Source organism: Falco rusticolus, chromosome 9 (genome assembly GCF_015220075.1).
Source record: "Falco rusticolus isolate bFalRus1 chromosome 9, bFalRus1.pri, whole genome shotgun sequence".
Taxonomy (NCBI): domain Eukaryota; kingdom Metazoa; phylum Chordata; class Aves; order Falconiformes; family Falconidae; genus Falco; species Falco rusticolus.
Genome location: NC_051195.1, coordinates 31622200 through 31644357, shown reverse-complemented (window position 1 = coordinate 31644357; position 22158 = coordinate 31622200). Strand labels below are relative to the sequence as shown.

The window sequence follows — 22158 nt, the reverse complement described above, 5'->3', positions numbered from 1 at the left end:
GATCACATCAGAGCTGACTAGCTACTGCACTTACACTATAAGAGGCAGATGTGCATATGACAGAAACTGAGACAGTGGCCAGCGTGTACCCTGCAGACTCTGCTAATCTATTCTATTAAAAATGAGAATTCACTCAATAATGCTGAATTCCTCTATTCTTCACTTTGGAAAAGAATGAAATAAAAAGACATTTTGGCTTAAATTAGTGGGGTTGGGATGGGGGTAGGAGGGGGATTTCCTGAAAGAAAAATAATTGTGTCCTGGTGAACCACCTCTCATCGCTAAAGATCAAGGTTAGAGCACTATGCAGTCTTCGAAAGGACCCACCTGCCCCTTTTCCACGAGCTGCTCTCCACCCATTCTGTTATTTTTCCTCCTTTTTAATAACGGGACATGCTGACTCGTTATTATTGATTGATGACCCTGCTGTCTCTGAAGCACCATTCCCCTCTCATTAATTCAAAACTACCTCATTTTTCATACTTCATAAATTAATATGTTATTGGAACTGAAGCAGTAAAGGCAATGGCCACGTTTCATAGAGAGGTAGGGAGGGTGGAGAAAGGAAGGAAGTCTCATAAACCCATCCTACATCAGGATCTACAGCTGTGTCTGCCCTGCTGACAGGCTGGGTGTTATGTAAGGCAGCCCCTTACAAGGTCCTGTACATCCTGACAGCCCTTCTTTGTCCCTGTAACCATGGCGGGTGCTCTGAAAGCTCACACAGGTCCACTCTACCCAGTTCATAAAAGCAATGGCCATGCTAAGTGACAAAATTGCAGCTTTATTTTAGTGGATATTATAACTCCTGATCTGTCCTTTAATGCTTGCTGGTTAAATTGGAACAAACTACCGCTTTATTAAACACTTACAGCCAACTCTGGAAAGTCTACATCTAAATGTGGATGTGACCTTTCCAGTTTTACCCCATCTCTTCTCTTTACAACCTTGTACCATCCCTAAGGTCCCGTAGGACCCTGACTCTAGCAGTACAAGGTGAAGCAGGCAGAGAGCAACAGGGAGGTGGACTGACTTTTAGGAAGCCAGACAAGGCAGCCCTGTTATAGACAAACACCGGCACCCTGCCAAGCTGACTCTTACCTGATAACTGTCCTTTTTTCTTCAAATCTTATTTGCAAGTTCTATAAAAACAAAGCTGACATATTGGCTTGTGTTTCTCCCATGTTTCCACCTCAAAATTTGAATCCCCAGCTATTCAAGTAGACAACAAAATGCAATGATACCCTTCTCAACAAATTTTAGGGTTCTTTTAGTATGATGGGGCTGGGAATTGTATTTGAAGTGGTAGATACCTACAGTGCCAAACTAACACTGTTCACCAAATCTGTTCTTGCACACAAAACAACCTCAGGGAAGTGTGCATGGTAAATAAGTCCCAAGGGTTTGGATTCTGGTTTGCCTTTTCCTAAAATCTGTGCCTGCTTTCATTCAAATGGCCATTTTTTTCCCAAAGCCTTAGGCAACATCTAAGCAGGGATTTCAGGATCACAGTTTCAGTCCTTGGTGGATAAATGATGTAGCAGGTGTCTGACTGCTTTTTTCTTATTTTACTTATACATCTTGTGTCTACATACTTACTTTTATCAGCCAGACTTCCAATATCTATGAAGGCTAAAAGAACATTTATCTAACAAAACATTTTTCATAAAGCCAACTTAGCCAGCCCTAATTTTAGTCCCTATTTTTATTAACTAAATCCTGCATTAGGTTTCCATTTGCTTTAAATACTTAACTCAGCACTAACCAAATGTATATTAAATGCATTTTTCATAGGTTTCTGAAATTAAGTAAAAGCTCTTGGAATACAGTAATACAAAGACATGAAATGCAGATGCATAAAGGCACACACATGCAAATCCTGGAGTTTCATAATATATGAACATTTTTCTCCTCATGAACACTGAAATGATGGCTTTCAGTGTAGTATCATTAAGATAGGTATAAACAGAAACAGATACCCATCTCTTTTCTAACCTGCTCCCCTCCACCCCCATTAAATAATGCCATATGTGAGCATTTTGTTAATTATCTCAATTGGGTTTATTTTTAGAGACAGTTGATGAGCCGTGGGTGAGGTTCAGTGGGATTTGAGGGTTTTGTTTATTTAGTTTTTAATGCATCTGCTTCTTCAGAGAATTAACTGAAAAAGCCCCAGGAACCTCTGGTTTTCATGTTCATGCATATCAAGGGACAGCCTTCCCTGGAGTACAATGATCAGGTTGTCCTTGTTTAAGCGAGGGGAAAACTTCCATTGGGATCTCTCATAAGTTTAGGTCCCAATTCTGCACTGACAAATGATCATATCCCAGACCACAGATGTTATATGACTTCCATTTATCTCTATGATTTATGTCAAGTCAGAAGTCGTAAAATTAAAACATGCAAGCAAACAGACAAGCAGTTCATTGTAAGTCCTGCAAGTACAGGAGCCTACAGGTCAAGGTCCCAGTCGGGAATCTGACATGCCAGGTCCCCACAGCCCCAGGCTGCAGCAGGGCAGAGCATTCTATTGCAGGAGTCCCTTGACTACAAAGACCCATAAGGAGGCACAATCCACAAATAAAGTAATAATAATAATAATTTTTAAAAAAGGCTATTTGGGCATACTGAAAAAGACTCTATGTTTTATATTCTAATAACATTCATATTTTGCCTTTACATCTCAACATCTTCCATTCATTGATCTTGAACCACGTTTAAAACACTAATAAAATTAGTCATCTAGCATCAAGAAACTGTATTTTTTTTCCATAGGAAAGGTCAGAGAAATCTACTCTGAAAACGTGACTTTTCTGAATTTAAAAGAGACAATAAAAATCCCTTCAAAAGGAGAAGTTTCTGAAGTCCTCTTCTCCAAGTATTACAATACATCTGTAACTCAAGAGATTTCTTTCACACAGTTTCAGGTCATGGTTCTGCAAAGATTTACATAAATTCTCTTCTTTCTCAGGTGACAAATTCAAGCTGAATTAATTGGACAAGTAGAGAGAATTCCATGCACAATAGCTCACAAGACTGCACCTTGTACATAAAACACATCATGTCACATATTTTCTGACTCTACCATGGATGTTGTGGGTGACCTTGAGGACATCATCTTTGATTCATCTGTATGTAAAGAAAAATATTACAACTTCATTCACATTGTATTCCTGTATTTGAACTGTCAGTTCTGGAGACTGACAGTGACTGTCCCTGAAGTGTATTTACAAGACAGAATACAGCGCCTTGTTAACCAGGCTGCAGTCACATTTGTACAAGCCACTGGTACAACCAGAGCAGACAAATCTGAGCTCAGCTAACCCAGACGCTGTGTTTCAGAGCTACAGCCTTTCCTGTACAGCAGTAGGCAAGTTCTAACCACATAGGCTCTGGACTGGGTGGCATGGTTTTTAGAGTGCTGAGAGGCACAGGAACTTCATATACCACTCAACAGGTCCCAGGAACAGGTGCACAAAGAAACGGTTACAGCTGTATTTGCAGCTCAGGAAATTTCAGTCCTGTTAAAGCAAAACCAAGAACTATTTAGTAACTGTATTTCACTGTGCTGAAGGGAAAGATTAGGGATAAAAGACAGTAGAAACAACTAGTTCTATCATTCGTGCCCTGTGGCTCTAACTCAGCCCTGTTGCCTTTGTGTTATAAATATGTTTGCTGAGATCACATCATCAAGTGCCACTTTGCAGCACATGCTGTTTTTCACAGTGTCAGCAGAACATGGAAAAAGGGTCCAAAGAAACCTTCCATCTGCCAGATGGCTTTAGGATACTCCAGAGCTCATTTTCTCACCAATAGCTCAGGATGCAATCTTAGGAAAAAGCAGCAGATGACTAATGGGAGCTGTAGCAAAGTATGGCAGCTCGGTTTGGGCTGGGCTAGCAAGCATCAGGTGCATGCTGGAACCTCTGCCGCCTCAGCCTATCACACATTTGCTGAGTAAGGACAAAACAAAATGCTGAGGAATTCCCTTTGGGAACAAATGAACTAAGAAATAAAAGAAAAACAAAATCCATTTGGACTGTGGTTCTGCCCTGAGGCTCCAAAAACAGCTGAGGAATTCCCTTTGGAGATACATGAAGTCAGGACAGAGTTTGCTCTCAGTTACTCTACAAGCGAGTGAGAAGAAATAAAAGGGAGGTCAAAGCGACTTGCGCTCATTTAGGATGTCCAGCTTCTGTAAGAGAAGCTGTCACTCCCAATGTGCTAGCTTGTTTCCAGTCAGGTAGATGCACTCCTCTTCAATTTCAATAATACAGTCACAATTAACTTATCCCTTCATTAACCTGAACTGCAACACAGCATGCTTTCTGCCAGCTCATAAACAGTTGCTGCACAGAAACAAACAAATCTAATTAGATTTAGTTTCAGAGCTTCTGACTCCAAATACCTCTGAACATTTCTCATTCTGACGAGCCAAGTTCGGAGGCGTGACTAGGTATGAGAGGTGCGGCATGCCTTTGGCTTTTATAGCTTCTGTGATTTGGACTGCCCCTCCACTAACAGCTGGGAAACTAGTCTGCAGAACAATTTTCTCAAAGCTCTTTAATTGAGCACTGTAACTTTATTTCTGCTTTATGCTGTTTGCAACTACTGGTCAAATTGCTTAGCTAGATGGTCTGTCTATAAATAAAATCTCTAATGCTTCAGTTGGGATATGGGGGGGTGAATTTTCATTTCAATCACTGCACCTGGGTGATATTTCTGTGCAGACAGTCAGCATAAAAGACTACAGACCTTTTAATTCTTCAAGTTATCACCTTCAACAATCGTAACAGCACAGGAGAAAAGCTAAAGATGACTGCATCCAATTGAACTGCAAAGCAAATTCTTCAATGCAATCAGGACCTCCCATTTGTCAATATCTCATCAGAGCAATGCTATATACAAGCAAGTGCTTTTTGGTTTGAGTTCGTTGTCATTCTCTACCTTTTTCCTCTCTTCTTTTCCTTTTAAATACTTTTTGACTCCATCCTCTCAACCTTCACAGGAATTCAAAGCATAGAGATAAAAGTTTGATAGTGAAAACTGGGTTTTCAACTAAGCAACACCTTCACCAAGAATATGCATTCTTGACAGAACATTTAATGAAAAAAGTAATACATGAAATCTATGGTTCAACAACAATTCCTTGAGATTCAAAATGGCATCTTAGTGCCTGAAAGGAGCAGTGCTTCAGATGTATGGGACTGTCATTCTCATCCTCTTTCTGCATCCTTTGGAAGGACTTTGCATCCCTCTGTGAGGCATCAATTCTAAAATTAATCCTGTTATTGACAACCAAGAAGAAAGCAAATGTTCTCGGGATAGGGGATCTTAACCAGCAGAACAACACATGCTAGAAATTAGGGACTTGCAGCACTTCAGCTCCAAACAGTGCCACTTTGAAATGCATGCAGGCAGGCAGGCAAAGAATCATAGGCTGATTTTTTTGTGGAAATTATCCAATTTTCTAACAGAAAGTTTTCAACAACAAAAAAGAAAAAAGATAGAAAGAATACGGGAATTTAAAAAGTCAAGAGAAATGTTCGTATTAAAATAAAAGAGACTTTTTTCCCTTAGCACTTTGGAAGAAATAAACAATTCTAATTCCCAGACTGCTGTGAAAATCTGCCTCTAGTAAAATGTAACTAATGCCCAAAACACAGCATTAAATTAAAGGTCAGCAGGGAACTGAGATCTCTGCCCAGCAGAGAGCAAGCAGACTTTTGTCATATCCCTAAAGACAGACAAGAGGCTATAAGGTAGAAAAGCCAAAGCTTTGCATTTTGCAACTCAGCTTTTCAGAGCACTGAACCATCTGTCCTTAAATCCCATTCATCTGTAAGGAAGGGGTGCTGCTAAACAAATATAAACGTTTCTCCTTTCTGAAGTTCACCACAGAATTATCGTGCTTGCTGCAACCTATGTGTCAATCAGGCAAAGCAGATGGTTTTCATGTGGTCTCTCAGGCAGACAAATGGTGGGCAGATGCACTGAAGGGGAAGATATGCCCTGGAATACACTCTACCTATTAGAGCATCTTCATGGTCGTAAAAGTGTCAAAACTGCAGACACCACGGCTCAAAACAGTAACTCTTCAGAAAGCCATAGCCCCCAGGACTTCAGAGTTGCCTGACTGCTAGGTCTAATGATTACCTGGAATTTCATAGTGTTAATAAGAACACAGTGCAGATTTTTGTGATCCAAATACAAGTCCCTAGTGTGCAAGTGAAAGAAACAGCTCAAGCATCTGCAGGAGAGCAGATACAAACCTGGCAGTTTCAGGTCCCAGTAGCAGAGGCTATACACACAGTTACAAAGTGTTGTGAAACCTTGAGCTTGTTAGTTCTTAGGAGACAGGAATTAGCAGTACAACTGCTCCACAGAAAGATGAAGTAGTCCTGGTTCACGGCAGGAAGCATTTCAGCTCCAGTGCAGCCAGAGGCTATGGATTCGCAATGGGCTGCAGCCTGCTTGACTGTTTCCTTGTGTTGGCACTCCAGGGTGGCCTCATTTCAAATGATGGGTGCTCTCAGATCACCAAGCTGGCCGTGAGAACTGGCAATGATACTTGAGAGGCAAGAGGAATCACAACTGAGAAGAGTATTCTCTGCATATTCCTTTGGTATCTCCATGTTGCTACATTGATTTAATTATAACTGCAAACCTCAAATTACACAATGGCCAAGTGTGTTTTCCAAATACTTTCTTGTGATTTCTAGGAAACAAAGATCCCCTATCCCAGCTCCAAAGCCAGCCATCAGCAGGTTGGCTCAGCAGCTGGGGGCAGGCACTCTGGGACCCAATCCTGCTTCTGCCCAGCACTGTGTGGGGACACAGCCAAAGCCACCTCAGCTCAGCCTTGGCTATGCAGCTCTGCCTCAGTCAGCTCTGTGCACACAGAGGGTTGATATCTCCCAGTGGCAACATGTAAACCCAAGGAATACCCATAGACTAAATCTGGCATCTAAGTGCCAAACACCAGCAAACCTAAGAGGTGCCCAGGGAGAGCCAAGGCTGTCCTGGATTTATCACCATGATAACCATAGGGACTGTGTTTCTTCACCTCTTCCCCTTCTCAGCTGCCTCTTTCCTCTTCAGGCACAAAGGCATGATCTCGCCACAGAGACTTTGCCCACTGATAAATGCTGGTGACTGATCCGTTTCACTGGGGAATGAAGGACAGGACTGAGGGACCTACTGCTTTTAGGCTGCTCCAGCATTTTCCAGTGTGCTGTGTCAGGAAAGACTTTGCAATGCTTGGCAGGACACCAAATACAGATAGGGGTAATATTCAACACCCTGCTGAGCTCTCCAGTTAGGGGTGGAAGATACACACGGGAGCAGCTTAGAAGGAAGCCTAAGGAGAAAAAGAAATTAATAAAAAGCGCCTGAAAATATAACCCAAACTGGAACAAGACTCTAGCTTAAAAGAAGAAAGCCAACAATATGTGAAGCTAATTGGGGACTTGCTTTTGCCATCAATTTTATATAGTTGATGCTCAGACATTAACTTTGTTGGAAGCAATAAAGTTAATTTAACTTTGTTGGGAGAATAAAACCCAAAGGGAATTAAATATTTATAGGCCTAAAGAGCCACTAGGTCATCAAGTCTGACCTCTATGTGTAGCACATGTTCAAGAATCTGACAAAACCTAAATTAAGCTCAATTTTTCTTACAGAAAGGAATCAACTTTGTAAAAAAAGTGTGTTGGAGTGCCATAGTTTAGGAGAGTAAGGTGTGCATCAGGTGTGGCTTTCTTAAGACCAAGAGATATGGGGAACGACACAGGCTCCCAGACCATGGTTTGTAGCCATGTCTCACCCAGCTGCTCTGCCTCTGCATTTCAACCCTGTCCACGTCTGAACCCCCATATCACAGTAAGCAGAGATGTTTGTATTAAGAAATCAGTATCCCACCACGACCTGGCAGCAATGAGCAGAGAAACACAGCAGAAGCTGCCAAAAGACTCACAGTGTTCCCACGAAAAATTTTCAAAAAAGAAATCACAAACAAAAAGCTTTTGTTTTAAAAGAAGAAAGAAAAAAGCCACCATTCAAATCCTCTTGCCTCATAATTGAGCCCAGGGCTATGCCACAATTCAGGTAAATTATGTTTATATAACTGGTATTTGGCTGAATACGTAATTCCTATTTAACAGCTGAAGAGAGGCATTTTGGGTCTTCAAAGAAATCTGACAGGTAATTCCCACTGTAGTTCTGCAGGGTAGCTGAGAGGTAATTATCCTTCTCACTAGTAAATCAATTAGGAATAAATGTATGGAAAGCTTTTCTCCTCCTCCAAGTAACTGCTAATCCTCCGAGCACTAATGAGCAGACAGGGCTAGCAACAGTGTGCAAACCCATCAAAAAATCAACAGGAGCTGTGAGGCATGCAGAGACCAACCAGTACCTGGGAGCCTCAGGAGAAACTATCTCGCCTGGAGAGGGTCTGCATGATTCAGTGTGTGCACAGGCCCTATGCACATGTGTTACTTTTGGTACCCTCCTCCCTGTTTATTGCCTCAGACAAAGACCTATTTTTGAAGTACACAAGACATCACTGCATTGCATTCAACTAGCCAGCACTGTGAGAGGTGAAACACAAGGGATCTGGACTTTGTCTACTGGAGTCCAATTCATTTACCTACTGCTTTGTTGTTCATTACTGGTCGCTGTCCTCAGGAGCTGAGCAAAAACATGCTGCTTATTCTGCAAGCCACTGTAACAATACTCACCCAGACAGACTTGAACAAGATGCAATCCAAGTGCATTTTTTGCTGTGCACAAACTCATGAATCTGTAAGGTGGGTGGACAATAAACCTGAAACTGAATTTGACAGATCCCAGATGCTCCAATTCAGTGACACCTTCTTCAAGCATTTTTGAAATGCTGCACGGACGTTTGGAATTGCTTTGATGGTCAACAAAGCAGAGTCAGCTCTGCTTCAGACAAGCCAGCTGTTTAACCATACGCAGTAACTGTGCCCATATACTTAGTAGAAGTAGAAAGAATAGAAACAAATTGCTCCCACAGCAGCCAGCACTGAAGCTGGTTTCCTATGGGTTTTCCTTACAGCTTGTTTCTCCATGTCAAAAGATTTTCCAGAAGGGAAGAGGGAACACAAACAGATAGGTCCAGAAATTATTTCCTTAAGGCATAAGACTAAAAAACCAAATATTCAAAACTTGTCATCTGAAATAAGAAAACAGCAGGTAAAGATAGGTCTGCATGCCACTTTATGATGAAATGTAGGTGTTATTAATAAATATAAAAATATATAGAGAGAGAAAAGACTGCTAATCTGTAAAGCTCGATAGCTTGAGAAATTGCTAGAAGATATTCACATATCCTAGTACTCCAATTGTGAGGGAGACTTTACACCAGTGACGCAGGAATTGTAACTGAGCATATTGCCTCTGATTTTTGGTGGGCAGAGTTGCTTTGGAAACAGAACAAGTAAGAATTAACTCTTAAGTGCCCACCATATTGAACACGGGAGGGGTGTGAAGGCTAGGAGAGCTCATTATGAAACATCTTAATTCCATTTTGCTCAGCAAAAAGAAGTCAAGGTAGTTGTCACACAATTCAGCTTCTGCATCAGAAAAAAAATATAGCAGACCCCTGCCCACTGCATTCTTCCTCTTCTCTATACAACTAAACACACACATATTGTTGCTGCTAAGTTATCAGAGTTATGACTGCCTTAAGGCTGCATACACTGAAATAAATATCAATCCTAAAACCTCTGTAGACTGACCAGTAACGGTAAACACAATAGTAGTAATAAGAACAGTACAAGTAGCAAAATACTAGTTTGGAAACCTATCGATGGGGACAGGAGACTGGCAGTTTGGAAGAGATCAAGCCAGCTGGGTTGCACCCCATCCAAACACAACTCCACTGCCAGCAATTAGCTACATGCTGCATCCTACCCACCTCGATTTTTGTGGGTAGATGAAAGCATCTTTGTCCTACTGCCTTCTTTGAATAAACACAGGTATAATTTTAAACCAAAAAGGCACTGAGGAGCAACTCCTGGGCTGTGCTCTGAGCCAGCTGCAGCCTTAATTGCATCACGTGGGAAGCATGAGCAGGGGGTTTGAAAGCTATGACCTCATCTTCTCTCCTACACATTCAAATCAAATCTGAGGTCTCCCACCCACATTCTGCTTTCAGCCCCCTTACATGATGTAACCAATGAAAATGTCATTTACATCTTTACCTCCAACTTCTAACTAGGGAAAGCATAAAAGGGCAAAAAAGCCAAATGTAGAAATAAATGCCTTTTACTCAGTATTTCTAATAATGAGACAGAGAAGGCAGGGAGAGATGTATTAACCAAAGCCAGTGTAAGCAAGAGTCCCAGCAACATTTGCGTGAGTTCAGCTTCTTTAAAGTTGTAACAGTCGGAAGGAAATAAAAGCAACCCTTTTATTTCTCTAACACATTCAGCAGGAGATTAAGCGCTACATCCCCATCACAAGTAAAACAGGCATAGTTCTACTGGATTCCATGGAATTGCACTAATGCAAGTTGGATGGCAAATTTAAGCTCTTGTGAATTACCAAAAGATTTCACTTCAGGATCATAATTCCTCTCAGAATGAACAGGATGTTGTAATTTTGTTTCTATAGCTATCAGCTCAACGGCTCTCCCTTACCTTCCTCTTGTTAGTGGGACTGACATAAAGGTAGCTCAGCACAGTCTTCAGGCCTACTTTGTCATTTAGCTTTTCATAGGTAGTGCCATAGTCTGTTGACCTGGAGAAAAGAGGAGAGAAAGAGAGTTTACATCGTTATTAGAGCTCAGGGGAAGGAAATGACTATGTGAACAGACGTTAAGAGTTACAGCTTGAACACTATTACCCTTAAAACAGCTTTTGTGTTTCATTCAGGGTGGCCAGCAGAAAAGAGAATAAAAGTTTCGTCTTTTTGGGCAAGGTCTGTCTCTGCATCAATTGATCTTATGTACCTGGGGAGCTGTGGTTGCACCAGTGAAAATGGACTTTGTTTTCATGTACCACTATGGGATTGCAAATGATATCTACATAAAAGGACTCTAATCTCTCAGCAGCACCTTTAGCACAAATTCTCTTTTCAGACAAATCCAAAAGAAGAATCCAAATTAAACCCATCAACAACAGTTTTATTTAGGTAGGCTGATTTTTGACTTGGAGATGGGGATCCAAATGTGGCTCAAAATTGTAACAGCTGAACTCAAGTATAGATAAAAAAGTGCCTGAACTGGCATCTTGAGTCCTCAGTCACCCCCATCCTACTTCGTGCCAGGCATTTAATTTTTCTGAGTTAGAGACAGATTCAGGCCCCTACACTAGCAAATCCCACCCGGAGAAGCAGATGATCTGGGGGTGGCATTACCCATTCGTGACTGGGAAAAAGGGCTGCTTCGTCACAGAGGGTTTTCTGTAGCTTCCTCCTCCTCATTTCTGGGCATGTTTGAAACCTTACTTTGCCCTGCTTGTTTCTCTGCTGGTTTTGTACTCAGCTTTTCCTAATAAACAAGATTTTCCTACCAGAACAAATCAACAGCTACCTAGTACAAGACCACACACCTGAAGAGTAGTCAGCACCAGCTTGCTTTAGGAGCGGTGTCACAACCTACACAAGAAGTCCACCCACTCCATCCAAACAGTGGGGAGCGCCTGGCTTCTGAGCCTACACAGCTTCTATCATATGGAGAGACCAAACACAATCCTTATCAGGTAGGCATGGAAACACCCTCACAAAAAACCTACCTAGACATACCTACCATTTGATTAAGATGAGAATTCATGGCCCCTGCCACCCTCTCTAACCACGCCTTTACTAAACAGGTGATTAGAGAACATGTAGCAATTCAGTGCCTTTCTCAGTAACTAGCTTCAGTAATTTTCTGATTTTCCAAGTTCAGCATGCCTCCAACATCTGCAGTTTTATGGCTCTGCCTGAGACCAATCCTTCATTCCTTTTCTGTCTGACAGAGAAATGGTTCAATTCACCATTGAATTGCACATATTCTGGCACCATAGTCAGCAGTGCCACTGTGACCAGCAGCTGAAACCACATGATGCCAGACTCCGCACCCAGCCCCCCCGGTTCCCTTGCTGCTAGCAGAGTCCAGAACGACTCCAAAAGGGCCATGCCACAAAATGAGACAGCTGGTTTCAGTCTCCCAAGTCAGAGGGCCCATAAAGTCAAAAGCCTGTTTTATCACTCATGTGGCTCCAACACGTTTGCTTCTGTGCATGTTTCAAGCACAATTCTTAAATGTTTTGCAAACTGGTTCTTTCTTTAAATGAGTTGAAACAACCTTCCTCCTTTGAACACTCAGCAGTCGGGGTGCTTCAAGTCTTAAACAGCTTCCTTGTTTTCTGGTTTAGCTCTTTAATACTAAGATAGACCTAGTACTAGCCCTATTTACACTTAATACTCTTTGGTACTAATGCATAGTATTGATACTCACTGGACTTCAAAGACATCCCAAAGGATATTACAATAATGTACTGCATTTCCATAGCACTGCCCCATCCAAAGAATTTGAAGCTCTTGTCTCGCTAAGTTTCAATAGCACACCAAAAAACCTAACAGCTTGCCCCCTCCAGCCAAACTTGAAACCAAAGCAGCTCGACTAATAAAACTGAATAATTCAGGCCAATTAATTCCACTACACGAGGCTGCCTGTACATGCAAATTCAACAGGTCAGGAATCCTCAAGTAACGCTAAGCTCTAAGCGGAGGGTAACACACAGAGGGCAAGCACTGAGGTACTTCCTTGATCTTACCCTTCCAACAGCAGTGAAGCTCAGAACAAGCTGCATTTGTGACTACACATGTACCAGCCACCAGACAGGGAAAGAGATCACTGGTTTCAATCAGCATTCAAAGAGAATACAAATAACAGTTTAATATTCTAACAGAGCTACTTTGGTTTTGTTCTCAGAGTCATTTTCAGATCTCCCAAAATGCTTTGCACTTCTAAAGATGCAGGCTGGGTGCCCTAATGACTCTTTCTCATTAAACCATTATCACTCATTGCATTTGCCCTTTCAAAGAACAGCTAGAAAGGAAGTAGGATCATTATTTCGTTAGCCTCTCCAAGGCTTCCTTTATTATCAAGACAGTCACCACTGGCTTTACAGAAACATCTCAAAGGATATCACAATAATACACTGCATTTCCACAGCACTTTCCCATCCAAAGACTCTGAAGCTTTTCTCTCCTGTTAATCCATTCAAACTAACAAAGTCCCAAGGGCCATACTGGGAAATATTATCTCTATTCTAGAGATGAAGAAACTGAAAGCTTGCATAGGTAATGGTTCGTTTTTTCAAAAGCAGGCATCTACAATTAGCCATCTCAGCTTCTATAATCATCTAGTGTATGGCCTGATACTCAAACCTGCTAAACTCCTACCACCAAACTACCAAATTTGAAAACAAGTATTTACCAAAAAACCAAACAAACAACACAAAAAACCAAATTGAAAACCAAAACCCACATCACAACTTTAGCTAGCTAATTTTAGCAACACACACCTGAACATTTGAAAAGACCTGCAGATGGAACAAAACAGTTCTGGCTCAGCCTTTAGTCCTAATTTGAACCCTCCTCCTTTAGTAATTACTTATCTTTGCAGTGAAAGACTTTAACTGCAAATTAACTAGCCCACATGTCCTTACAGTTGCTTGACACTGCAAGCAGACTGGATACCATGTTTTGTCCCATTAGTCTGGTCAGAATAGGAACCACTTCAAAGCACATTATTAAAGAAGTGGCAGGGAAGAATAGTTGTAGCTATATCAAAATGACAAAAGACTCAGTGATACAAAAGACCCTTTCCATGAGTCACACCCCAAATGCCTGCTTTAACTTTAGTTGGGCCTTTGATGGCAAACTGATCCTGCCTAGCTGATTCCCCTCTGGGTTGCTCTATCGAAACCATTATTGGAGTCTCATCATCTTGGACGACTGTTATTGCCTTCAGCCTCAAGTTGATATTTGCATATCACTTCTAACCACACATACTCATACGCCTGTGTATATATACAAGTGTTATTAGCAATGCTTTCGTAAAACAAATTGTTGCACATCATTACATTGCTGGTAGCACAGAAACTTACAATGTGGAATGGACTCTGGCTATATTGACAAACACTGTAAAAGCTCAGACCATGCATTTTTGTCCCACGTGTCCTTATACATTGATCTTACCTCATTTCATTGCCCCCTCTATCCTGCTTTCCATCCTGCAAACCAAGCTGCTGGCAGCACCTCAAGAAAGACTGCACAGTGGAAAGCAATAAAACTTAAGGGATAGTGCAGTCTTGAATGGACTTTTGTATACTCCAATTCAGCTTTTTAGGTTTTATAACTAGCAATTCCTACTACCCATAAGGAAGAATCTCTTTGCTAGTCTTGGTTAATATGAAGAAAGACTCAATCCAGTGCAATGCAGTGTCATATTCATATAACCAGATAAGTATGGGCTTTCCCTGAAGAGGCTGAGGCACCAAATTCTGCGTATTCCCTTTGGAAAAGCAAGGTTTATGATGTAATGTAATTCATTTATCGGGATACTGCTAATTCTTCCATAACTGTATTCCATTATAAACAGCTGGGAAAGAAAATCACCTGCTTCAGTCCACTGCCCTCTCCTGATGAGCTGTTTTAACCACTGCCCCAAGTGCTGTACCACTGGGAGGGGGGGACAAGCCTGCAAGTCTGGCAGAGCAGGGCTCAAGGGGGCACACCCAGGCAGAGAAGCTTCTCTTTACCAAACCTGGTCATAACTCAGTACACCAAGAGCTAACAAAATCTATCTTGTTCCTGTAGATCTGAGCCTGACCTTCCCTGTGAATCCAACAAACAGACCTGAGCCAGTAGACTTTAATATTGTACTAAAACTTCCTCATCCCAGGGGTATGAAGCAGAGGTGTGGAGAAGTAGAGAATGCCATGTGAATAGCTTTTAGAGGAGTCCTCCTCTAGGATGGTTTCTACCTCAGAGCTCTGTCAGGCAGAGAAAGGTGGTTTTGTTTGTTTTCAGTCTCAACTACTCCGCTATGGAAATAGGCTATAAAATATGCATCAGTCTGTCAGAAGAAAAAGAGCTGCAAATGCTGGCATTGGATGGCCAGGAGGGACAAGTCAACCTCCTGGAGTGTACATGTGCCACTGACTCTCCTGTTGGGGGACTTCTCCTCTGCGCCGGTGATTTGTCCCGACTGTGTGTAGAGAAGGAGCAGGTTTTATTTTGATTTTAGATTCTCAGTCATTTTACTAAGATACTAAAGCTTATGCATTCATCTCCAGATCAGAGTCCCTCTACATGCACACACACCCACTTTGAGAATTGTGTGGAGCACAGCTCCACCTAAATAAGCAGGAGAATATCCTGATTCTCTGTGCACTTCAGAGAACAACAGGAACACATACAGCCCATTTGCTTCTCTTCTGATGTGCCTGCAAACTGTCTGCCTGCAGTCTGCCTGTCTCTCCATACATCCTAAACAACTTCTTGTTTTTACACATGGGCCAATTTTCTCCCAGTTTGACAGAGAAACAAAAACCCAAGAGGAACAAAGTTTCTACAAGTTCCATGAAAATCAGAAGCCAGCGAAAGGAGAGCAAACTTATTAGCACTCAGAGAAAAGCTGCAGCACGAAACCAAATCCCATGAGACATGAAAGCAGGCACATCTTTCTGAACATCCAGCTGCAGGAAAACATTCAAACACAGATCACATATTAACACGCTACAAAGAACCCAACTGCACAACACAAGGTCAGGCTGCCAAACTTTCATTGCTTGTGAAACAATTTGTTTCCATCCCTCCCTTCCCCTTCCTCCCGTATTGGGTTTGTATGGCAAGGTTTTGGTAGCAGGGGGGCTACAGGGGTGGCTTCTGTGAGAAGATGACAGAAGCTTCACCTGTGTTCAATGGAGCCAGTGACAGACGGCTCCAAGACAGACCCATCACTGGCCAAGGCCAAGTCCATCAGCAACAGCGATAGCACCTCTGCGATAGCACATTAGGACAGAAAACAACAACAAAACAAAAGCTGGGCCAGTGGAAGAGAGGAGTGAAACTATGTGAGAGAACAGCTCTGCAGCCCCCCAGGTCGGTGCAGGAGGCCGGAGGGGCTCCAGGCACCAGAGCAGGGATTCTCCAGCAGCCCGTGGTGAAGCCCATGGTGGGGCAGGCTGTGCCCTCAGCCCATGGAGGTCTGTGGTGGAGCAGATCCCCACCCGCAGCCCAGGGAGGTCCATGGTGGAGCAGATCCCCACCCGCAGCCCAGGGAGGTCCATGGTGGAGCAGATCCCCACCCGCAGCCCAGGGAGGCCCACGGTGGAGCAGATCCCCCCAGAGCAGCTCCTGGCCGGGCCTGTGACCCTGCGGGGGGGCCGGGCTGGAGCCGGCTCGGCCTGAGGGGTTGTGCCCGCGGGGGGACCCACACCGGGGCAGGGCACAAAGAATTGCAGCCCATGGGAAGGACTCACACTGGAGAAGTTCGGAGAGAACTGTCTCCCATGGGAAGAACCCCAATGTGGGGCAGGGGAAGAGTGTGAGAGGCCTCCCCCTGAGGAGGAAGAGGCACCAGAGCAAACGTGATAATCTGACTGTAACCCCCATTCCCTGTCCCCCTGAGCCACTCCGGGGGAGGAGGAGGTAGAGAAATCAGAAATTAAGTTAAGCCCAGGAAGAAGGGAGGGGTGGGGGGAAGGTATTCTTCTGATTTGAATGGTAATAAATTAAAATAATTTCCCCAAGTCAAGTCTGTTTTGCCCGTGACTGTAATTGGCAAGTGACCTCCCTGTCCTTATCTTGACCCATGAGCTTTTCCTTATATTTTCTCTCCCACCTGGTTAAGGAGGGGAGTGATAGAGCAGTTTTGGTTGGCACCTGGCATTCAGCCGGGCTCAAACCACCACACCCAAAAACTAACCTCCTTGAGATAAAGACCCTTCTGAAGCTATGAAACACTGAGAAGGGACCTCTCCTGAGTCATAGTCCAGCTTCACCACCCCCTGCAACCTCAGCTGTAAACCCCTTTGGCCAGCTACCCATTGGGTTCATAAGTGGTTCAGGACTCAGGCAAAAGGTGGCTCAGCACTAACGCCACCACATTGCTTTGCACCAAATGGCTAAATAGGTTCTTACTGGAGCACAGAGTCCTAAATCAGGAACCAGGCCAACCACACAACAATTACAGCACCATGTGGGAAACTGGTCCCACTAACCCCCTGGTAGGGTAGAGGGCTGCTCCTTCTTGAAAGGGTATCAGTCATTTAGCACACCCTGGCCCTGCCTCTGAACTCTTTGAGATTATTCCTTTTCTTCCTTGTTGAAGATTTTAGACTAGCTCCTGGCTTCTGGTGATGATGGCTGTCAGTGGCTGAACAAACTCCACTCCCAAAGCCTTTTTCATATTTAGATAGCACCCTTTCCTCTCTTAGGGTTGCTTAGGAACCCAGACAAAGCCAGAATTTTGTGAACCTTTCACTTAACACATTTGCTAAACATAAACACCGTACTAAGTGCTTGTTTTTACCTGTCCTGGTTTCAGCTGGGACAGAGTTAATTTTCTTCTTAGTAGCTGGTGCAGGGTTGTGTTTTGGATTTGGTGTGAGAACAATGCTGAGAGCACATTGATGGTTTTGGTTGTTGGTGGGTAGTGCTTATACTAAATCAAGAACTTTTCAGTTTCTTGGGTACTTCCAGCGAGACAGCTGGAGGGGCAAGGGAGGGATACTAGGAGTGGGTCACCTGCCCTGGCTGTGTCCCAGCTAGCCAAAGAGGTATTCCATACCATGTGATGTCATGCTGAGTATATAAACTGGTGGGATCATTGTTCAGGGACATCTGGCATTGTGGCATTTGTCTTCCCAGGTGGCCATTGCATGTGGTAGAACCCTGCGTTCCTGGAGGTCTCTGGGCACCTGCCTGGTGATGGGGTGGTGGTGAATGACTTCCTTGTTTTGCTTTGCTTGTGTGCATGGCTTTTGCTTTACCTATTGGATTGTTCTTGTCTGGACCCTCGAGTTTTACACTCCTTTCCAGTTCTCCTTCCCATCCCTTGGGGGTGGGGGGGTCGGGAGGGGTGTGTCTGCATGGTGCTTGGTTGCCAGCTGGGGTTAAACGAGGACACTACCCAACCATGATTTTAGAGTGACTGCAATAAATATAAAGCCAGAATATTTTACAGCTGCCAACAGAAGTAGCTGTCTTCCTTTGCCCCCAGCCCACTAAAGAAAACTAAGGACAACAGTGGAAGTCTAGGGAAGTGAACAGAAACTGAACAAGCATATGGTAATGCTTCACGATGTAGTTTCTACAGCAATATCATGGACTTCCTAAATTGAAGATGATACCTTTGTGTGCGAGAGCCATCACTGGGCTTTTAGTTCCATAAATCTGTCTAACCCCACAGGGAAACTTTTGGCAACTTCATTATCACATGGTAATAAACACCATAACTGTGTGTTGCATGAAGAGATGCTCTCTTTTGATTTAACTTAATAATATAATTCAGAGCCCACTGTGTCCACTTAACAAGAATAAAAACATGTCGCCCCATGCTGCCATTTGTGATTTCACTGACTGTTGTCATATTCCTCACAGATGATTTTTTTTCCAGTCTGAAGACTCCATTTATTTAGCCACTCCTTGTACAACCTATTAATGTCTCTGATCATTCTATGACTACTCTTTCTAGTCCAAATTACATCTTTTGTCATGGATGCCTCAGGAACTAATCTTTAAGAGGAAGATCTTTCTTGAAAAAAAAAACAACCCACAACTATCCAAGCATATCAGCAAAACCCCAGAGTATTTAAAATTACCTAAATAAAACCATTTTCTGCCATCATACACAAGGGTTTACACTGTCAATACTTCCGGAACCGGAACCTGTCAGCTCCAGAGGACTTTCAGTTCCACAAAGCTTCAAAAGTGCCTAAAACTAGAGATCCCATTTGGGAGAAAGAAGTTCAACCAGATCACAGTTTCAGTAATTTTGCTTGAAAAATTGTGGGTTTTTTGCTTTCAGTTTATATGTCATCTAAGCAGCGGAATACTCACCTCAATTTCTATTATACCAGCATCCTTCCTCCACCCCCTTTCTTTTTTGATCAACAACAATCCCCATCACCAAACATCCAAAAGACTTGAAGACGACATTTGTTGATAAATTTCAATTTATAATGTACAGTGGAGACTGGCAATGCAAAATGAGCTGCCATGATGCATTTAGTCATTGTGATTTGCACTTCAAAATGAAGGAAATAGGAGCTAACTAGGAACACTGGCTTCCTCTTGGTTGGTTTTTGTTTTTTTTTCTTGCAGATTCTTCTCTTTTTTCTTTCTGACAGGAAAGGTATCCTCTCCTATTTATCCAGTGCAAGCCTTTGGGAGAACTGTGGATGTCTCAGAGGCTGGACAAAGGGATACAGAATATTCCAGCTCTGGATTTACAGACAATAAAGCACAGGAGGTGTGAATATCAGTCACAGTTATAGGGGCTGATTGCTCATCAGCATTTCGTTTGCACACCATCCCACAAGGCAAGGGGACTGTAGTCATCAAGGGATGACTACTCAGATGGGCATGAACAGTCTCCGGAGATGTTTTTATATATTTAACCTACAGGGATGGTGAGGGCTAACCTGAAAGCCGTGTTTTTGCATCACTCTTGTATTTCTCCTGTAGGAATACAGTGGTGCTTTGGATATCCTCCACAGTCCCTGACTACCCAGACCAATGTGCCATTGGGTGCCTAAATAGCATTCACCATCAGCAAATGGGCTGTCCTTTCCCAGCCTCCTCTCTCTTATGCATCCAGGCCTCCCCTTACCTCCAGATACACCATTTCTGTGGAAATGCTGAAGCAGTTTCAGATCTAAAATAATCTGTCATACCACCCCAACTTGCAAAAGCCTCTTTCGAGACACAAAGGAGGAGGGCAGAAGGGTTGCAGGAAATGGGTTTTCTGCAGGAAAAGAATGGCAGAGGAAGTGAAGGATGCTTGGCAAAGCAGAAGTAGGAGTTACTGGATCAAACCAAAGAACCACTTTGAGCAGAGTGTGATGTTCCCTGGTCTAGGACTTTTAGAGGCAGCATACCTCAGCTAGTGTGGGACACAGATTTGGCTAAACACAGCTCTGAAGATGTCTCACCATTTTGTTTCTGCCAAAGGATGGCAAAAATCTGTCCTCTAAAGTAGGGATAAACACAAACCAAATTGACAGATCCTAACACTCCATGGCAAGCAAAATCTTGAACTATAAAAGCCTATGGCAAAGTATGATCTGCTTTTAGAGAACCTGAGATCCTGATCAAAGCAAGCAGGCTGCAGGTGTACTGGTTACTAAGCATCGCTTTATATTCTGTCGCAGAATAGCCCACAAAATGAGGAGGCACAAAAGCAACAAAGATTGGTGCCTCCCACTGTGATATTAAAATAACTGTACTTTCCAAAGCTGTAAGACTCCATCTTCCCTATATCATGGTCATTTATCTCATCTTAAATTTAGCTACCTACAAACTAGGTATTTAGATCCAGCTCCCAAGCCTGTGCTCATTTTCTAACTACAGACAGAGACTGTTAACTTCAGAGGATGACTTATTCACCCTAAAATAGGTGAAGTTGTATTGCTTTCTTAGGGTGTCTTCCTCCTTTCAATGTAAAGGGAGACCAGAACAACAGTAAGACAAACTCAACTGTTAGATGGCTAGTACAAGGCAAGGTTTATCTCAAACTAAATGGATTAGAAAAGTTCATGCACTGAACTGCCAGTACAAATGAAGGGAAGAGCCTCAGTCATCCTTGCTGAGATCAAAAGTTCATAATTTGTTGTAATGTAGCAGTGCTTTATGTTTTAAATGTTATTCTGTGGGGATATGTAGGAGAATTACTCCTAGAAGTAGGTGCCAAATGGTATCAGGACTCCACTGTGACTGATGCACTCTATAGCATTACAAAGCGAAGAAAGCAGAGATAAGCAGAGAAATGTGATATGGATTTCCCAACGGTTGCTGGCAGAATCAAGAATATAATCAAAGACCTGGGGAAATGTGAAACGGCTTCTCCTCAGAAGCTGGGATAAGCACTTCCCTTCGTTGCACGCTTGCCCCATTACACCACGGATGACCTGCTGGCAATCCTTATTGTGGCCAGGCAAAGTTGATGCCCACTGATAGAAACTGTACCTCACAGATGCAGAAGCATGAAAACTATGCAGGTGTCACGTAATATCAGCAGCCTCAGCAGGGACCTCAGAATCTGGATCATCATCTTACTGCTGACCTGAGACTAGGACATCACATCCTTGCAAACACCACCCAAGACACAGTTCAGTTGCCATTAAATGAGGGCCATCTGGAGCTAAGACAACCTGGCTTCACAAAGGCCTCTCCTTTTTCTGCTCTGGTCATTTCATTACTGTGAAATCTATGTAAAAGCATTATTTTGTACAGATCTGAAGAATTATACCTTATCATTACTCACTTCACATTAGTACTGTCTAAAAGATCTGACATATTTATCGTGTTCTTGATTCTGATGTATTCTAATTTTCCAAAGAGGTGTTTTATGCATCCCTGATAAGGCAGCACACTGATCTGATTCCAAGCACTTGACTGACTCAGCAAAGATGGCATTATCAAGGCATATTCAAGAAATTTGGTCTAGAGGACACTTTAAAAGCCTCAAAGATAAAAGGCAGCTTTGATGACAAAGCTTCATTAATTAATCACATATTAATTAGAAACAAGGTCCTTCTCAGACCCTTTTCTACTTTTATTACTATAGTTAAAAATGCCTCTGTAATGATTCTGTTAGGTAGCTAATCATTTTAATTTGCATTATTTTGTAGCAAAAGGAAAGCACTTTGAAAGTAGGATTTTCTGAAGCAATTGTAGAGGTTCAATTTAACATCCATACTATTAGATGCATTTAAATTGGAACTCTCCTTAAATGTGTATTGAACAAAATGTTGAGCAAAGACTATGGAACTGCCTCATCACTAAAATCTGTATCTCTGTGCTAGACGTGGATTACAAAGAAGTCCTTCCAACCACTCAGTGAGTACACACTGGGCAATACAAACTACCCTGACATTAGGTCACCTCACCCTTCTAAGACAGGGGGACAGGTGA

General features: G+C 42.7%; 1 protein-coding gene across 1 annotated transcript in view; it reads right to left on the bottom strand.

The window, feature by feature from the left end:
* The window catches only part of SORCS3 (sortilin related VPS10 domain containing receptor 3), a 304316-nt gene that overhangs the window by 152410 nt on the left and 129748 nt on the right, over positions 1–22158 (bottom strand). Inside the window, exon 3 of the mRNA XM_037400038.1 lies at positions 10665–10764. Within this exon, the coding sequence (XP_037255935.1) occupies positions 10665–10764 (100 nt within the window). The remainder of the gene's footprint in view (positions 1–10664; positions 10765–22158) is intronic.